General features: G+C 38.9%; 1 protein-coding gene across 2 annotated transcripts in view; it reads left to right on the top strand.

Moving 5' to 3' along the window:
• The window catches only part of UGT8 (UDP glycosyltransferase 8), a 78,920-nt gene extending 59,552 nt beyond the window's left edge, over positions 1-19,368 (top strand). Inside the window, exons 3-6 of one of the 2 annotated variants that reach the window (XM_047799276.1) lie at positions 8,705-8,847; positions 10,295-10,371; positions 11,857-12,076; positions 16,736-19,368. In XM_047799276.1, the coding sequence (XP_047655232.1) occupies positions 8,705-8,847; positions 10,295-10,371; positions 11,857-12,076; positions 16,736-17,099 (804 nt within the window). In that variant the 3' untranslated portion in view covers positions 17,100-19,368. The remainder of the gene's footprint in view (positions 1-8,704; positions 8,848-10,294; positions 10,372-11,856; positions 12,077-16,735) is intronic. The other variant, XM_047799277.1, reaches the window with a different exon arrangement.
• The last annotated feature ends 231 nt before the right edge of the window (positions 19,369-19,599 follow it).

The raw sequence follows: 19,599 nt of genomic DNA, 5'->3' as shown, positions 1-19,599 counted from the left end.
TAAACTTCCAGATAGTCTATAATTAGACTAGTTTTAGCCAATTTTTGCATTTACTGTCCTTCTTTTTATAGGTGTATAATCTAGAAACACCAATGCCAGTATTATGATATCAAAAAAGGGAGATTTTCTTTGATTTGTGAAGGAATTCTTTAGTTGCCAAGGAATTTTTTGACATTTTATTTAATTGAACTATAAATATGTTCAGTCAATATACATCAAAAGGAAACATAGCTATCAGAATTATTTTGGAAAACTACCAGGTAAATATTGTGTTTTTCTCTATTGCAGTATTGATGAAGATCATAGGTCCAAGGCTCAGAATTAGGTTCTTTTGTATTATTGGGCCTCGCTCTTATTCATTATCTTATTTTCTTAGAAGAGACAATTTAGAGGGGCTGAAAGTCGCAGAGTAGGTATTCAGTGACCATTAGCTATTTCCTATTCTCCCAGTCTTTTCTGAGAGAAAAAAAAATAATGCTATGCTAGGGAGTTCATGTATCTCTTAGCCCTTTTTAAAAATCCATATGTAACTCTTGATAAACTAACCAAGTGAAGATCCATTGAGATACTCCAGTTACTTGGGCTATAATGACAACCTTAATGACATTTGAACAACCTTTGATTTGTCCCACAGACTCTGTAGGTCAGGATTTCAGGCAGGGCTCATCAGGAAAGACTTCCCATGCTTCACATTGTCTGTAGCCTCAGCTGGACAACTTGGGAACTAGAAACTGGACTCATGTTTGGCCGTTGATGTTGGGTGGTAGCTGAGGCCATAGGTGCGGCTGTTAGTCAGAACACCTGCTAGTAGCCTCTCCATGAGGTGTGGTTTTGCTCATATGTGGTGATTGGGCAACAAGAGCGCATGTTCCATTTTTATGACCTAGCCTTGAATGTCACATAGCATTACTGCTACTGTACCTATCGATCAGGAAAGTCACAGTCCCGCCAGGGTTCAAGGGGTTTGGACACAGCCCCATTATGAGAGGGAATATCAAGGTTCTGAAAGCATAAGCAAGACTGGAATTAATGCTTGAATTTTTGTTGGGAAAATACAGTCTGCCGCACAATATACTTCCTTGTCATTTGCTATCATTTTCACATAGGATTAATAATTTATATTTTCTTATGTTATTTTTACCAAATACACTCCCTGTATTTAGTTTTTTTAAAAAAATAATTTGCTATTAAATATGTTGATCAGATACTGAAATTGATGGAGGGAAATTTAAATTTAAAAAATAAAAATTAGTAGATTATCTAGAATTTTTGATTTTGAGACAGTTAAGGTTTGTTAATACTTTGAAGAGCAAATAGGATTAATAATAAAATGAGACTGTAAAAGGAATAAAATGATTCCATCCTTCTCTTGCCCAGGTAAATAATGAATACTCAGTCTCTGGGTGGTTTTTTCTAGTTACTTTTTGCTCTTGACTTTCATTTTAATCAAAGGCATCTTAATTCAGACATAAAGCAAAAACACGCTTGTCAGTGAACTACTGTGCCCATTTCTTTGTAGTATTAAGCTATGTTTTGTGCTACAACAGGGATTTGTGGAAATACCTGAAACAGGAGTTTCTCAATGGAAAATTATTCTAAGAAGAAATACTGATATGGACTCCTTTTCTCGAACTTCCTTATTTTGTTTCGTTTTACCTTCTTTTAGACCAGGTGCTAGTTTGGCTTTTCAGGAAGTCGTCGTCTTTTCAGTGCTGAATTCAGCGAGTTAACGCCAAAGTTAAGCTCAGCCTCTTCCTCCTGCTCAGCTTGAAGGGGGTCTGGAGAGCCTAGCATGGGACACCACAGAATCAGAAACATCAGATTAAGTAGGACTCATTCTGGAATCAGACTAATGGTTATTTTGTGGCTTTGGTTTGCTTTGGACCCTCCCCGAAAGACCTTGATTGAGTACAGTACCCATTTGATTTTGTGGGGTTCTCTAGGCTAGAAGTGCAGGCAGGTACAGTGGGGTTCTCTGCACTCCAACTTCCTGGACTAGCTGACCCATTCTAAGTAGTGCTGTGAGCAGAAAGGTAACAACCTGTTAGATATTCGAGATCCAGAATCGCTTTTTTTCTCGCTTCTTCTTAAGAATTGCAGTAACTTCAAGACTGTATTCCCTTTGAGAGAAAGATTCAATAAAGTGCCCCTTAGGATCCGTGACACTCATGTGTTTCCCCTTGATTTAGTTGAGAGCTCAACAGAGCTATATCTGCAGCCCAGTTTTCCCTCCCAAGTGTCCTATTTCCCCACTGCTTTCTAGGTAGTTCCACTTGGATATGAAATAGAAGTCTCAAATTTATTATGTTCAATTATAAACTCTTTTTCATCCCCCTTCAGACCTGCTTTTCCTTCTGTGTGTCTTCTTTTGAGTAATTATAGAATTATTCCAAGCCAGAAACCAGAAAATCATGCTAGCCTCTCCTAACCCTTCATTAAGTCGTTGGTTCTTACAACACCCACACCTTCCTCGTGTTCTCAGCAGCACTGAGTCAGAATTCGATAAATAGTTGTGATGTGAGGAGGAAATGTCAGGCACCCAGGGGCAGGCTGTGTTTGAGGAATGAAGAGTAGATAAGGTGTGGAAACTCGATGGGAAGTAAGTGTGGAAAGTTAGGTTATAGCCACATTGTTAAGAATGTCAACTCTGAGGACAGGAATTTTTGTTCATAACTATAGCCTTTGATATGTCTCAAGTGCCTAAAACAATACCAGGTATGGTCCATGGCAGGTGCTTAAGAGTGTGTGCTGAAAAAATGAATGGACTCTGAAACCCACCTGACTTGCTGGGACACTATTTGATAAACTGGCGTTTGATAGCCATGGCTTCCCCCCCCCTCCACCCCAGAAGAACTTGGAACATATAGTTGACAGCAGATTGTTTCAGAAAGAATGTTCCAGGATGCAGTTCTGTACACTACACTCACATGTGCAAAGAATACATAAGCCTCCTCTTTCTGCATCTTTTACCCTCCCCTCCACACCCCCATTCTCTTTGTCTGTTACAAATTGGCATGGTCACCTCTCTCTCATTCTCCCCAGACCTCTGGATTCTTAATTTCCTTTTGGAACATAAGAAAGATCTAGATGTCATTTTTTGGATTGATTTTTTTTTTTTTTTCCTGGTGAGAGTTTTCATCTTTTCACTCCCAGTGGTTACTTTCCATAGCGCCTCCATACCTTGCCATGGTTATATCCTGGGACATCCTGACTGTGTGCAGTTTCTTGAAGGTCTTAAGAACCTTGAACATTTAACTCCCTTCAAAGTCAAATCAGGGTTTCAAATTTTGCTTACTTCTTTTAATTGTAATTGTAACAGCCAAAATTAAAAGCCTTATGAGAAAGAAAAAAGATACTACAGAATCTCAGTGGAAATGAATACACCTTCTCTTGGTACTTATTTCAGTCTCCTGAATGTTCACCGTGTTGATGAGAAATGTTTTCTGTTGTCTTTTAATAGAACCATCTTGACATTGATCACTCTATTGCTTTTTCAGGTTCGTTGTAGTTAACCCCTTTGGATAATCTTAGAAATCACTTGAATATTCTAAAAAACTGACAACTAGATTTCCTCCTACATGGTAAACATTTTTTTATTGCCTCTCATTTATGTGTTGGTTTTATCCAGCTTTATTCTGCAGATTCAAAAACATGGCAAACAAAGTATGTATAATTTAGAGAAAATATCTTGGTACAGAAATGACTCTTTTTTTTTTCTTTCCTTTTCTCAACATGGCCGTCATTTCAGTTCATCATTTGTTCATAGCTTATTAGACTTCCTGCCCAGGGAAAATAACAGCCTAATTGTTATATGACACATCGCTTTTAAATATTTGATCTCATCGAATCTTCCCAACATCCCTGTGAAGTTATTTTGAGCATTTTGAGAGGAGAGAAAGCTGCACCTCAGAGAGAGTAGGTGGCTTGATGGGGATCATGCAGAAAATTGTGGAAATGGGGTTTAAACAAAATCCTTTGCCAGTTAACTCAGTGAAAATAGTGGCTGGTACATTTTGTTTTCATTTTGAATAGTAACTTTTGTATTTTCAATGGTATTTTTTTGCTATTATTTGTTTGCTAAGTCTTGATTACCTATCTCAGCAGCAGTCAAAGATCATGTTTGATGTCCCTCAGTGTTTTTAAAACATTTTATAACAGCATGTTCATTATTATCTTACCTAGTGGATTTGGCAGAATGAATATTTCAGTTCTGTGCAGCCCACCTGACCCAATCGGAACAGTCTTTGTATCAGGCTCTTTAAAATGGGAAAAGAGGCCTATTGATGTTGGTGTTGGGAACAAGAAAAGAGTTCCCAACACCCACCCTCCCTTCTCCCATCATCATTTCTGTGTAGGATTCTCTCACAGTCCAGGCATTCTTTGCTTCAGAATGGATGGGACTGACAAAGGATGCAGTGTTATTGGTTTCTCCACTGGGCTGGCCCCCTCTCAAGGCCCCTTTTTTAGGGGGAGAAAGGAGTAGGTTTGGGTCATAGGCTGCCGTCAGGACAGATCTGGTGCAAACTCTGCAGCCCACTCCGTCCCCAGGCTCAAAGCTGTTAAAGAGTTCCCAAGCCGTCTATCCAGATTCTCACGTCTTTAGAATGAAGCCTAGACAGGACAGAGGTGGGCCTGTACCATCCAACTTTAGTTAGGTATCCTTTCATTGGTTCTGAAGTGGTTATCTTTTAAAAATCTACCTTTACATTTCTAAAATTGGGTTGTGTTTTACATTGGCTATAATTAAGACATTTCTGTTTGTTTTTGAATAGGGCGATAAGTGTAGAAGAACGGAGTCACCCAATGATTATCTTCTCTAAAAGTCTCAAGATCCTGCTTACCACTCCTTCTTTGAATATTTTTGCACTGGCTTCCATTTTTCAACTTTAACCATGTTAACATATTACCTAAAGTTACGGAAGGTTTTACACTTTGGGGCATTTCCTTCCCCGGTCTAACTCCTTCATTCCTCATCTCATTCCCCGGTCTAACTCATTCATTGCATCTCTTCATTCCTGTTCCATTGGTACCTGCCGTCTCGCAGAGCCAGGCTGCTTCACCCTGCCAGTCCTGAACGGTGCTCCATGGGGTGTTCTTGGTGGTGGGGAAGACAGTACACTTGGCACTGCCTTATTCTTCCTGCAACCAAGTCAAGGCATTTGATGTATGATTACTCTAGGGAAAGAAATCTGGCAGTACCAGAAAACATATCATGGGTACCACGTCACAATTGTAAAAAAGAGGCAAATGTGATAATATGAAGCATTTGATTATAACACAGGTATTATCCACATTTCTTTATTATGGTCCCTTTTTCCACAAAGGGCTTTAAAACGCTTTCCCTATTTAATGCTTCAAGAAGATAAAATGATTATTTTTATTGTGAGGTGGTCTTTTCAAAAGCTGTGTATATGAAATTAGAGCAAAGTATAGGTAAGTGTCTAAATTGGTTATTATTTTAATTGCATAGATAAGGAATTACTCAGATAACGTAGTGAGAGAAGCACCTGTGACAGTCGCTGCTTTTCTGCTCAGTGTTTGATCCAATATGGTGATGATTTTGCATTTATTTTACATTGTAGAAATGACAGAGTTCTTCCCCTAGACAGTGAGCAGGAAAGAACCGTAGAGACAGGCTTTGGGTTTGGGCCCAGGCTGATGTCTGAGAGCCGGAGGGGGGCGGGGGGAGACACTGCCAGGCACAGATATCTGTACTCTGTGCCTGCCATGCCACCTAGTGGAGCAGCAGGCATGCAGTTAAATGTGAAGGACTGAATGCAGTTTCTAAACTCATGTGGTGAAATGACATATTATTCTGTACATATATGCACAAATAGCCATCATATACCTAAGAAGTGGTAGCACTAATAAATGGCAGTTGATGTATTAAAAGAGCAATCCTTAAATGAAAAGTAATGAGAAATCTCACACTGCAAATATTAAAATTGTATTTTAAAATACCAATAAATAAAACTCTTTGACACAAGCATGGATGGATAGATCAGTGAAACAGAATGGGATTTAGAAATTGAGAGGGTGGCATTTCAGATAAATGACAGGATGAAATATTCAGTAGTGTTGAGAAGGCTGGCCAGCTGGTTAAATGTAAATATGGATCCCAGTCTTATTCTTTTCTTCCCCCCCAAAAAAAATAAATAAATAAAAATTCTGGATGAAGGTTAGAAATTAAAGAAATGAAACTATATAAAATTACTCCCAGCCCTTTGGAGAGCTAAGCACACTTTCCATGAAGTTCGAGTTCTAAAGTCTTCACCAAGAGTGGAGCAAATTCTAGACTCCCATGGCTTCTGGCTCCTGCATCTCCTTAGGTGACCTGAAGGTCCCTATATCATCCTCACTTCAAAACCAACCCTGTCCATGTTCCCAACAAACACTGGTCACATGAAACATTTTCCGAATTTAGGCTGCAGATTGAAGATTATGGGAGGGGGTTACATCCAGGAGCTAGGTGCCCCCCATCCCTCACTGTCTCTACTCGGACCTCTCACTCCCCTCTTCTGCCTCCAGCTCAGGACAGAGCAGTTGTGATATCACTTGGGGGCCAAATGGAGTATCACCTTCTAAAAATGCTAGGTACTTTCCCTGAGGGGAACCATGAAAAGTAAATTGCCTCTCCTCCCTTATAGCTCAATAACAACTCTATTGAATATATTCATATTGTGGTTACTGACTATGGTAGGAAAAAAGCTGGAGGTATAGGTTTATGGATTTCATTTTGTATCACGCAAAACAAAGAACAAACAACTAAAGAAGTATTATATTTCTACATTTATACGTAGAGTCAGTTGAGTCAGTTGAAACTCAAAGACTTTTTAAGTCCTTGGGAAACAAAATTTAAATAATGTTATTCCCATAAGGCTTAGTATTTCTGAGTGTAAACATTCTATAAATGGCGTTGACCCTGAAAGCATTATCTCTATTTAGAGAATAGTAGATAATAATTTACTTGAAGACAAACCATAGCGAGAAAACACCATATATATTCAGGTCATTCTACTGTGCAGCATTTATATTCGTTCTAGGTATATCTGACTTGAGACTATATGTAAAATGAAAAAATTTATATCAGTGTGCTTTGTTTCTTACTTTTGAATCTGCAAATTACACCTTTAAATGTAAACATAGTAAATGTGGTGAATGCAGTAGAATATAAGTTCAAAGCTTTAATCCATAATTGATATATTCTTTATTTCTTCTCTGTATTCATAAACAGGGTTTCCTGAAAAAACGAGGTGTTTTGATAAGGTTTTCTTCCCTCCCAGATAATTATAGCTCTTTTACTCACGAAGCAGCTAGAGGGCGTACCTTATTTCCATCATCTCTCTTGGTCATATAATGACACTATTCACTAATTCATTTGAGGCATAAAATGTGGACCCCACTTCCCTGCTAAGAGTAAGTGTGATAGAGCCAGTTGTCACAGATCTCAGTAAGCGATAAAAAGAAAAGAAAAGGGAAAGAAAGCAAAGCAAAGAAAGACACAGCAGCCCAGCGTTCCATATCAATACTTAGTAGTGAGCTACATGGTGATGCTATGGTGATGACACTTCTTACTGTGTGTTACCTCCCAGCTGCAAATCAGGTTATGCCAGAAAGTGGTATGAAATGCAAAGAGCATGGGTGACACAGTCATCGTAGTAACTTCTTCCTCCTGAATGAGACCGGGTTGGTGAGATATTACTGTGACAGCTCACTCTGCACAGGATAAATACAAAGTGGGTCTGTCCCTGTTTTTAGGACTGTATTATGGCATAGGTGTTGCTGGTGGACAGTGTGTTTGTTTTCCTTACAATGGATTATATGTTCTTCCGAGTACTGTGGCTTTATTAATTTTCATGTAGGAAATTGAAGCTAAGTGTCTTTGACAAAGACGTATTCACAGGGATAACTTACCATAACAAAGAGGTGGTGCCTACAGAATAAAATAGAGCAAGGGGGTGGTATCCTTAAAACAGGTTGCTTTCATCTTCAGAACAAATTGACAATACTAGCAAAATGTGTTAATGTGTCCCCCTATGAAATGAATAATTCCTGCAATTTGAGAGTTGTCCCATCAGATCTGCTATGGTCCCGCTGGCCCTGCATCTGTTAGCTATAGATGACATGTCTGAGAATTTAGTGTTTTCCCAAACTGCTCAGAGATTTCCAGAACCCCTGGATGCCTTACTTACCATACAGTAGGTATGATTTCTGTTCTCTGTGAGTTGAAGCAATAATTAGAAAAATCATAAAACTTGTTAGGTCTGTGGCTCTTTGGAACTATTAGCTAATTCCTTCTCCTTCTCAGTCATATTATACAATATGCTCTTCAGAGATGAAAATTCTCAAGCTTAGACCAAGATAAAAATCAATCCTAAAATAAAAACCTCCCTGGGTGGGTGTAGGGTGGTCGTTAATGTTTGTGTATTTTCGTACAGATTTATCTCTGACCATGTTTTAAACATGAGTTTCGGGTCTTTTTTTTTTTTTTTTTTTAACCCTCTGTCCTCCTTTTTTTAGTTAGCATCGTTAGGTAATATATTTAAAAGAAAAGCAGTTATTTAAAGAAAAATACTATATCCTCTTTACTTTGCAACTGTTTACGAAAATTATCTAAAGACTTTTTAAAAACTGGGCTATGATGACACTGATTATGAACTCAGTGACTCTTTCATTGACTTAACTGCCGCATTCTGATTTACAGGATCTGCAAAGGTGGGTCAATGGTGCTAATGAACATGGCTTTGTCCTGGTATCTTTTGGAGCTGGTGTCAAGTATCTATCAGAAGACATTGCTAGCAAACTGGCCGGAGCTCTGGGGAGACTGCCCCAAAAAGTGATTTGGAGGTGAGATAATAATATGTGTTGCTCCTTCACTGCTGATTTTCCACGTCCTCCTGCTTAGCCTGCAAGTCTGAGTAAGGCACAGCACACTGATCCCCTGGCAAGATTAGCAGGATGCCTCTGATCTTTCATTTTGTTTCTTAGTGTATTGAAATCTTGGGATTAATTTCTAGTACTCCGTGATGGGGAAGGAGACATCCAGCATACAGCAGAGAAAGAAGATAAAATGCACAATGATATATTCTTGTGTTGGGTGCATATTTATGTTACCCTCATTTACCTTTCTGTTATTTATTATCATTTAAAAACTGTGTAGGAGTTCCCATTGTGGTGTAGTGGAAATGAAGCCAAATAGCATCCATGAGGATGCGGGTTTGATCCCTGGCCTTGCTGAGTGGATGTTGCTGTGACCTGTGGTATAGGTTCCAGACACAGCTTGGATCCTGCATTGCTGTGGCTGTGGCGTAGACCAGCAGGTGCAGCTCCGATTCGACCCCTAGCCTGGGAACTTCCATATGCCACAGATGCAGCCCTAAAAAACAAAAATAAATAAATAATTGTGTAATTGCATGCATTCCTGTATACTCCTTCAAATCTGTGTTAGAATGAGTTAAAAAATGATAGATGAATGATTACATAGGTAACATATTTCTTCGAACCTTTTGGGCTCCCACTTTGTCTATAAATGCTTTCGGTTTCCTTTATCCAAGAGACCAGGCCTTTAAAAATACAGTAACTTGCCAGTTGATGCTGGTCAAGACTCTGCTTCCTTTGGGGTGGCCCTGCCAACATGTGTCTGTCTCTGGAATTTCTAACCCAGTGTCTGAAACTGAGACCCAAACACTTACTTAATGTGTTTTTATTTAGTTCCTCCCCCCGCCATTGGGCTCCAGAGATACAGCCATGAACAAGATCAGCCTCAGAGCCTCAAAGCAGGGCAAGTAGGCTCTGAGTAATACGCTTTTCCTTTGTAACAACTGTGCGAAGATTAGCACCCATGTGCTCCTCCTGGCTGAGCTATGAAACGGACACCTGTTTTATTCCAGTGGCATATGGAAGTTCCCACGCTAGGGGTCAAATTGGAGCTGTACCTGCCATCCTATGCCACACTCACAGCAATGCAGGATCTGAGCCCCGTCTGCAACCTACACCACAGCTCACAGCAACACCGGATCTTTAACCAGGGATCAAACCCACATCCTCATGGATATGAGTCACGTTCGTTTCCACTGTGCCACATCGGGAACACCAAAGGGTTTCTGATTTATCCCTCAAACAATGAACATGTGACAAAGAAACTGAAATTTTTGTTGGTACTAAAGCATGGCTTCCCTCTTGTCAACAAAAGATCACATAATGTGGATTTTAAATCTAAAAATTGAACCGGTGAGTTCATACCAGGAGTAATGTTTGATTTGGGGGATGATTCATTGTCTGGTGTATATTTCAGGTTTTCTGGAACCAAACCAAAGAATCTGGGGAACAATACCAAGCTCATAGAATGGTTACCGCAAAATGACTTGCTCGGTAAGTCAGTGACATGTGAGCGCTTACTTGGCTTTTAGATTTTAATTGTGTAAATGTGGGTTTTACACTTGAGTGGCTTGTCCAATGCATGCATCATTTATGAGAGAGTCATTATGTTAACTAGTGTGTTGAGCTGGGCTCGGTGGTGGTGAGGCTTTGTTCAAAGAAAAAGGATCCTGCTGTTGCTGAGACGAAAGTTTGAAATCTACTACTGCGAGAGCTGATCCCTTCCTAGAGCTGAGTTGAGAAGCCACTTGTGGGTCAGGACGAGGGACAAGGACTGGCCAGCCCACTTGATGTTGGGGTGGAAGCGTCCTGGAGCCCCATTGAGACCCCTGTTCACACACACAGTTTATTTTTTACTTGACATGTGTTTATTTTAAACATTTGTGGTTTTGCCAGCTGTAATTCCTCTTGGCAGTATAGCATCCTTCCTGACTTCAGTGTTTCTTTGTCTTAAACTTTTTATGCAAGACTTTCTGCTCACAAGATCTGGATTTTTCAATACCTCATTAATTGTGATTAATTTGTCTCTTTTATGACAACTAGATGTTAACATGATATCCCATCTCTTATAACTAGTTCTTATAACTGTCTATTCCTACTTGCTTGTATGCCTAGCATGTAAAATTGGACCATAAGGTTGTAAAGCACGGATGCTGACATGACTTGAATGTGTAAATACTGAGCCCTAGACAGTGTTCCTCCTTGGATAAGCACAGAAATCATCCGTGGACATCTGGAGTCCAGCCCCACATTTTTTATATATGTTTTTTTACAAAGTGTGTTTGACTTTAATATAGATAAATGCTTGTGGTAGCCAAAAAGTGGGTGTCTGTGTTTAGTAGAATGTGCTTGCACCCTGATATTTTTGGTCATGTCTTGCTTCATTGACATCCTATTAATTATTTGAATGCAGTTGATATTTTGAATATCTATTGGTATTTATGTTTTGAGAGAAGGTGGGAAAACACTGCTAAAAGCTATAAATACTAGCTACTTAAAAATGTTTTTAGGAGTTCCTGTTGTTGCTCAGTGGAAATGAACCCAACTAGTATCCATGAGGATGCAGGTTCAATCCCTGGCCTCACTCAATGGGTCAGGGATCCAGTGTCGCCAAGAGCCGTGGTGTAGGTCACAGACACAGCTCGCATCTGGCATTGCTGTGGCTGTGGTGTAGGCCAGCAGCAGCAGCTGCAATTCTTCCTCTAGCCTGAGAACTTCCATGTGCCACGGGTATGACCCTAAAAGCAAAAAAATTTAAAAAATTAAAAAAAATGTAATTGATAGATACAAATCATAATTATGTATATAACAACATTGTCATTGGTATTAGAGCAGGACTCAGTTAAAAGATGCCTTGAAAATCTTCTGTCTGAAATTTGTGTTTATGGTAATGCCAACTTTTAAGACATGTCTGGAAAATCTCTTCCTAGAGTAATATACAATTATTGTAAATTGTTTTCTTTTTTCATCCTTCTTTAGGGCATTCAAATATTAAAGCCTTCCTGAGCCATGGTGGTTTGAATAGTATTTTCGAGACTATGTATCATGGTGTCCCTGTAGTGGGCATCCCACTCTTTGGAGACCATTACGATACTATGACCCGGGTACAGGCAAAAGGCATGGGGATCCTGCTAGAGTGGAAGACAGTTACTGAAGGAGAGGTATATGAAGCACTAGTGAAAGTTATCAATAATCCCAGGTAAGGTTTCAATGACTATTAATGCAGATGAAATACATATGCCACAGCATATTGTCAGTAGCTGGTTATTGCCAGCAGTTTGTTGAAAAACAGCCTTTAGGTTCCTGTGCATAATGCCTTCCCATGTTTCCATCATTGGCAAAATAAAAATAGCCATCATTTGGTGAGCCATATTATGTTGAATAATCATCTACCAAGATTTGCCAAGCTGAGGAGGAAACTACCAGGGGAACCATTGTGGCCCTTCAGTGGCTCAATTTTTGTGTTCTTAATTCATTTTAATGCTCATAAAACTATCTATCACTGCTTTCCTTATTCATATGATGGATATGAGGCACTTGAAACTCAGAGAGTATAAGTAATTTGCCCGTAGGGAGTAGGAATTTGAGCCAGGATTGTCTGATTCCGATGCTGGTGCTCCTGGAACTGCCTGGTGCTGGGTTTTCCTGGCTCAGGGAGTCACTGAAATGCCAAGATTTATTGACTCGGTCTACCACGAATCAGAACCTTTATTTTACTTTTTCTTAAATGCTTGCTGTGTCTTGAGTTAACCCAGTTCACACCTGGTCCTCAAACGGCAGAGAGTTGCCTGTGTAGTTTTAAAACAAAGCAGCAGTTTCTCCATTTCTATGTGATATTTAATTGATCTTGCATTTCAGTGACGTTAAGGTCTGGAAGAGTGTGAGCTGTTTCTGCTTATACCCAGAGTTTATAGCATGACCCTGGATTGCAAAATACTGCCATATTCTAAGAAACAGCCAACAATAAGAAAATTTCTTTCATATAAAAAGATAGAGCTTTTATGTAAAAAGCTGGATCCAAACACACAGATGCTCATCATGCTGCCTTGTGTGGGCTCAGAGATGGCCTTCACACACTGACTCCCTAAAGGACCCAGTGCCTTGGTCAAACTCTTGGCACTTGGAGCGGTATGTTCTATTATCTGAGGTGCCTGAGTTTGGAATCCCTTCGTCTGTGTTCTGTAGCTTTTCTTTTACAAGTCTGGAATTTTTCAAAATATGATGTTCTTATAGAAAATGGTGTGTGTTGTATAGGCTTTTTAAGGAAAATTTGTAAAATGCAGACCTCAAGTGGAGTTTGTGGAGGGATAGTGGCAGAGCTGCTGAAATTGGGTCTGTTAACACAGAAAATCAAAAGGCTGGGTTATCCACACAAAATCAGACTGGCTGTGTTCTGTAAGGTATGAAAGAGGCCAAGTCAGACCAGGCTACAGTTTTGGGTCACATTGTAATTTAATCCCAGCCATACAATCTTCAAGTAAAAATACGTGCTTGACTTCAAAATAGTTTTTATTTTATGCAGTAAATAAATTTATATCCTTCCACAAAGTGTGCATATATGAGGTAAATAGTTATTTGCATATAGCCCTTGAAAAGCTTAAATATTTAAGCAAAGGCTTTTGTACATTCAGAGTAGGAAGATGTCTTATTCATTGTCAAATGACAGTGATTTGGGTAGTGTGTTCTTTGCTGAAAGTAATTTTATGTAAACGAAAGTCATTTATCTTTGTTTCAAATATATGACAATGTTCTGTATTTAGCATACAATAATTATTAAAAAGACTGATTGATTCACTAATATTATATCCAAGATATTCTGTTTAAACTAAGTAACCAATATTGCTAAAGTATTACTTTTTTTTTTTTTTTAAGCTTAAACCAATCTTCTTCGCTTACTAGACTAGTTAGGGTTTATTTAATGAAAGCTATTGTTTTTGTTCTTTGGAAAGAATTATTTTGAATCTGGAAATTTTATTAAAGCAAGTTGTAGAGAAAGATGGATAGTTAATCTTTATGGACTTAGCACATATCCAGCCTGTGGTTATTAACTTATAAATAGAAGATACCCCTTTGTAAAATAAAATGTGCAAGTCACAGTAGCCCCTTGCAAGATTTTTTTTTTAATTAAAAGGAGTCTTAATTAAGACATTCAAAAGAATATTTTAGAAATGGCCTTAGTGACCATTTTAATCACATTGTTCCCTCACCCCCCAACCTTTATGTTCCTACTGGAAGAAATTTTACATTGTGAAGAAAACAATGCTGGGAGGACGATGTCACTTAACATTAAATTTGAGACCCCTTCTAGCATGGGGACTGCCCCACCCCATTTAAACAAGTCTATCAGTGAAATCCCCAGTATTCCTTCCCAGGTGACCCATAGACTTGCTACCTGTGGAAGGAAGAGTCTTCAAAAACTGGGTTGGTTGGTAAGCAGCCAGCATTATGAGTCTGCTCCCAGGTAGGAGTAAGGGTCTGACTGATGAGTCTTTACTCCATGCTCATGGAAGCTGAGGCAGGTGAGGACTGGCTCTGGACCAGTGAACCTGATGGAGTTTCATAGGAGGCAATGAGTTATCCCATGGCACCAGAAACCTGTGTCCCCACAGGAGAATCCTTGTCACATCCTGTCTGCCTAATCATCTCTAGAGAATGGAGCACAGTCTCATGACACATTAAGGTAACCGAGGACCAAAATTGTTTTTATCTTCCTTCTTCTATGTTGAAACGGAAGGTTAAATTTTACTTTCAAAGATACCAAGTTTCATCTCTGTATTTTAAAGATGCCCTTAAATACCCTGTAACAAGTTTCTCACAAAACAGAGTATGCAAAACTTTCTAACTTAGCTTTTGCCATCAATTAGAAATAATGATAGATTACAGAGCAAGGTGAGGATGGCCTCTTAATATTTGGGTGAGGCTTTACGCTTTTAAAATATCTGGATTTATTATATAACAGTAATTTTTTTGTAAGGCTAGGATGACTGAGAAAATGTGCTTTTCCCTTATAGAGTTCCCGTTGTGGCTTAGTGGGTTAAGAACCTGACTAGTATCCTTGAGGATGCGGGTTTGATCCCTGGCCTTGCTCAGTGGGTTAAGGATCCAGTGTTACCACAAGCTGAGGTGTTAGGTCATAGATGTGGTTCGCATACAGTGTTGCAGTGGCTGTGGCAGAGGTCAGCAGCTGCAGCTCCAATTCGACCCCTAGACTGGGACTGCTACATGCCACAGGTGCAACCCTAAAAAGAAAAAAAAAAATGTACTTAAAAGAAAACAATTGGGAGTTCCATCGTGGCACAGTGGTTAATGAATCCGACTAGGAACCATGAGGTTGCCGGTTCGGTCCCTGGCCTTGCTCAGTGGGTTAAGGCTCCAGCGTTGCTGTGAGCTGTGGTGTAGGTCACAGACACAGCTTGGATCACGTGCTGCTGTGGCTGTGGTATAGGCTGGCAGCTGCAGCTCTGATTGGATCCCTGGCCTAGGAACCTCCATATGCCTTGGGAGCGGCCCCAGAAAAAGGCAAAAAGACAAAAAAAAAAAGAAAGAAAAGAAAACAAAGATAATAATAGTTAACAACATCTTTACAGTGATCTGTGGTTTTCTCACAAACTTTTCAATACATGGTAGACAGTATGGCTTAGTAGAAAGATCCTGGCCTCTGGGAGTGAGAAAATTATGGCCATTGGTGTGGTCTTTTGAATGATCTTTGCACCATCCGTCTCTTCCCTTTTTTAATCCTCTCCCTAAAGCTCTGGTTTAATCTCCAGTCTGTCTGATCTAGTGGTCTTTGGATTTAAGAGCCGGGCTACACAGCTTGTCACTCTGAACACCCATGAGCGAGACATATCTTCAGTCTGACTTAGAACCAAACACCCCTGTACTGTACTCTTTCCACATGAATTTGTTCTGGGCATACTCTTGCCCTCCCACTTTTATTCTTTAATTCACACCCTTCTCTTTGCCTGTCGAGTGTTCACATGTCCCATCTTTGGTTCCTGTCTAAGGCACAGTTCAAGGGCCACGTGGTGTATTTTGTGATCCTTCCAGGTGGAAATGATTTCTTATATTTGAGCAATACAAACTCTAATCAAGAATTCATGCTCAAAGGGGCTTTGGCCATGTGTCAAACAAATGTGCCTGCAAATGTGCAGTTACATATGTTAAAATGTATATATATATTACCACTTTTTGTGATGATCCTCTTTAGCTGATTTTTATCAATCACCTAGGAGAGCATTTTCTTTATACATACCTATATACATACACATATATGTATCTCTACTGCATGTCATGTCACATATGGCTTCATAGAGTTTCTCAACTCCTTTTCATCTGTCTAATAAATCACAGTACTCTCACACTATCCCCCAGTGGTATTTTAAATCAGAACAAAATGAAATGTCACTGCACAAAGAAAAACGTGTTGAGACAAAATTTTGCATTTTTTTTCTCCATCTCTCTCTCTCTTAGAAGCTAATAAATGTGCTCCTCTTCCTGGCTGAGACTCACTGATTAATAGTATTTATAAGCATGTAAAGAGAGGGATTACATGTGTCTATGAGGCATGGGAGAGCATGGGATTTGGAGTCAGAAACACTTGAATCTGAATCTCAAATTTGGAGTCATAGCGAGGTCCCTTGGTCTCTCTGATTTTCATTTTCCTCATCTGTTTAAAATTCTGTTTACTGTGATAACATAAGGCAAGATGTTGAAGGCATTTACCACAGTGTCTGGCACATACTAGGTACTTAATAAAGGAGAGCTCTTTTTATTACTTCCTGCATTCTTAAATTTAGGGAGTCAGGATCCTGAACCTTGTAGCTACATGACCATTCTGTGTCTTGCCTCCACTCCATAGCTACCGTCAGAGGGCTCAGAAGCTTTCAGAAATCCACAAGGATCAACCTGGTCACCCTGTCAATCGGACTGTCTATTGGATCGATTATATTCTCCGTCACGATGGAGCCCATCACCTCCGTGCCGCTGTCCATCAAATCTCATTCTGTCAGTATTTTTTACTGGATATTGCCTTTGTGCTTCTGCTTGGTGCTGCCTTGTTTTACTTCCTCTTGTCCTGGGTGACAAAATTTATCTACAGAAAAATCAAAAGTTTGTGGTCTAGAAATAAGCATAGCACAGTTAATGGACATTACCCTAATGGAATCCTCAATGGCAAGTATAAAAGAAATGGCCATATTAAACATGAAAAGAAGGTGAAATGAGCCAACAGCCCACCTGATAGTCACCAATCTGTTCAGTCATTGAATTTTTATTGCTATAATTTAGGCTAACAACTACTAAAAGGAAAACATCAGTAAATAATTCTAACACTCCCTTATCTGATCTTACTAATGAAATTCTGTGGAATTAAGATGGCTGTAAAAAGCACAAACCTAAAATGCAAAAAAAAGGTATTTTATTTGAATACTGATGTGGAGATTTTTGGCACTGAACCTTGTAGAAGCCTTAATTATTTAAATCAATTAAGTGACCATGTCAGACCTTAGTTTTAAATCTTGATATATGTGTGTTCCAGATAAAGAAGGGTTTCTTTTCTCTTAAAAAGATTTGTTTGTGTGTGTACGTGTGCGTGTATGTGTGTGTTATGTGTGTGTGTGTGTTTTCTAATTAAAAGAATTTTAGCTGGATTCTTGTTATATTTGTCAAAGATACAGCACGTTCAGGAATGAAATAGAAAGACAGTTAGGACCCAAATGTTTCTCTTCTAGAATTTAATATATGGGAACTCAGAACATCACCATGAAAGAAAACTTCTCCCTCAAAACTGAATGCAGAGGAAGAAAATGAAAAGATAAATGGCACTAGTTTTTGTATTTTAGGGATTTTTTTGGTTTTGGCCTGTTTTGTTTTTATTTTCCTTTTCTTACAGACTGTGGACACTTCTGGGGGCGGGGGAAGACATACCATTAAGTAAATATATAGATTGGTTGTCACATTTTACCCTACCAATAATTTGCCTCTGGGAGAATTTTAGAGTTTTCCCCCCTATTTCCTCTTAATGAATAACATTATGTTCAATGTATAATTAAGACAGAGCAACAAAGCTCTGATATTTGTTCAGAATACCGAAGAGAACTGCTTAAGTGGTATCTTTAAACAGAGCCATTATTAGAACATCTGTGGAACTGTGTGTGATGGCTTTTCTAAAATGTAATTTTTGAATGTTCACGTGGGATATTTCCAAAGTTTTAACTTTACAAAATCACCTTCTTCATCCCATTTTGTTGTCTGGATCACACCATCTCTTGCATAGGTGCCAAAGTTTAGTTCTTTGGATTGGAACATTCGAAGGTCTCTGTATTGGTACCTGCTTTGTCTGAGAAGTTCGAGAGCTGGTTAACAAGTCAGACTTTACATGATATACAGAAGTGGCAGATAAATTGGACCTCTTGTTTGTGAAAATGAGTTCCCACTTCCCTCCTCAGCAGGCTCTTCGTTGTGGCTGCCATGGGACAGCAACAGTATTCATTTGAGAATAGGGGCGCCAGTCACAGGCATCATAAAATCAGGACCTCCCACCTGCACCATTCGCTCGTTGGCAACTCTGAGTTTATTCTATGTCATTCTGTTTACCGAGCATTTGCACTACACACATTGAGTGTATGCTTTATTTATTCGTAGTTTGAAATCTTATGTCAGACAGCTGAGAGTAGAAAAATACAACATTTACCTAATGATACTCACTAATGTGGGAAGAGTTATGAAAATTCTAGAATGCTGTAAATCCTGTCATACACTATGACATACAACTTCATCACAGTCCCACCAGGAGCCACTCTCCTGTACTTAGAAATAACGTCACAAGTAGTTTTCTAAGGTACAAGGCAGGCAAATATATTGCTCTCTCAATACTTGAAGAAATGGTATTACACATATAAGCCTATTAGTTATACCTTTTCACAATCTTATAATATTGCCGTTAAAAGGGAAAAAAGAACAGGCAATGAATGGTGGGATGGTCATAGGACTTAGAGTGTATGAATGAGTCGATTTTGCTCTTTTGGAATTGGATGACGTTGACAGTAGGCGCTCACTGGATGATTACGCGTTAAGTTAATCTCCATTGTGATAAAATCTTAATAAACATGATTTAAAAAAATAGAGAAATGTTGTTGGAATAAAATTTTTATTCAGATTTTATTTCACAGTATTATGTATATCCATTCTAAACATGTTTCTGAGACAGGTCTCCCAAATTTTATACGTGTATATGAGTGTGAAAATAGTGTGTGATGTGAGAATTTTTTTTTTATTATATTAAACAGAGGGGTTTACCTTATAAGCACATCAACATGGATCATAAAATTGTCCCACAATTAAGAATGTTAAGTGTAGGTATTTACTGAGCATTGTTGGTTTTTTTGTTTTGTTTCGTTTTCCAGTAAGCTTATTGTTAGCCAGTTTTGGTAAATAGAGTGATTTTAAATTTTCCACACTTGGGCTAGATTCTCTAATAAAGTAAAGTTTTCAAGAAGGTATTTATTCCTTTATTTTTTAAAAAGAACCTCTGCAAATATACATATAGCTGCTCACCATTATGTCAAATGCAAATAAGAATTGAAACATCAATCATTTTTCCTCTAGAGCCATAACTTGTAATCTCCCTCCACATAGACATGGAGACAGAATTTGCATGTCTGGGATTGGAGGGAATTAATGTTTGGGTAAGAACAGTAGTTTGTAATTGAAGTTGAAGCTAAG

This window comes from Phacochoerus africanus, chromosome 10 (assembly GCF_016906955.1).
Source record: "Phacochoerus africanus isolate WHEZ1 chromosome 10, ROS_Pafr_v1, whole genome shotgun sequence".
In the NCBI taxonomy this organism is placed as follows: domain Eukaryota; kingdom Metazoa; phylum Chordata; class Mammalia; order Artiodactyla; family Suidae; genus Phacochoerus; species Phacochoerus africanus.
The sequence above is the reverse complement of the archived record's forward strand: the minus strand, read 5'-3'. Positions and strand labels throughout refer to the sequence as shown.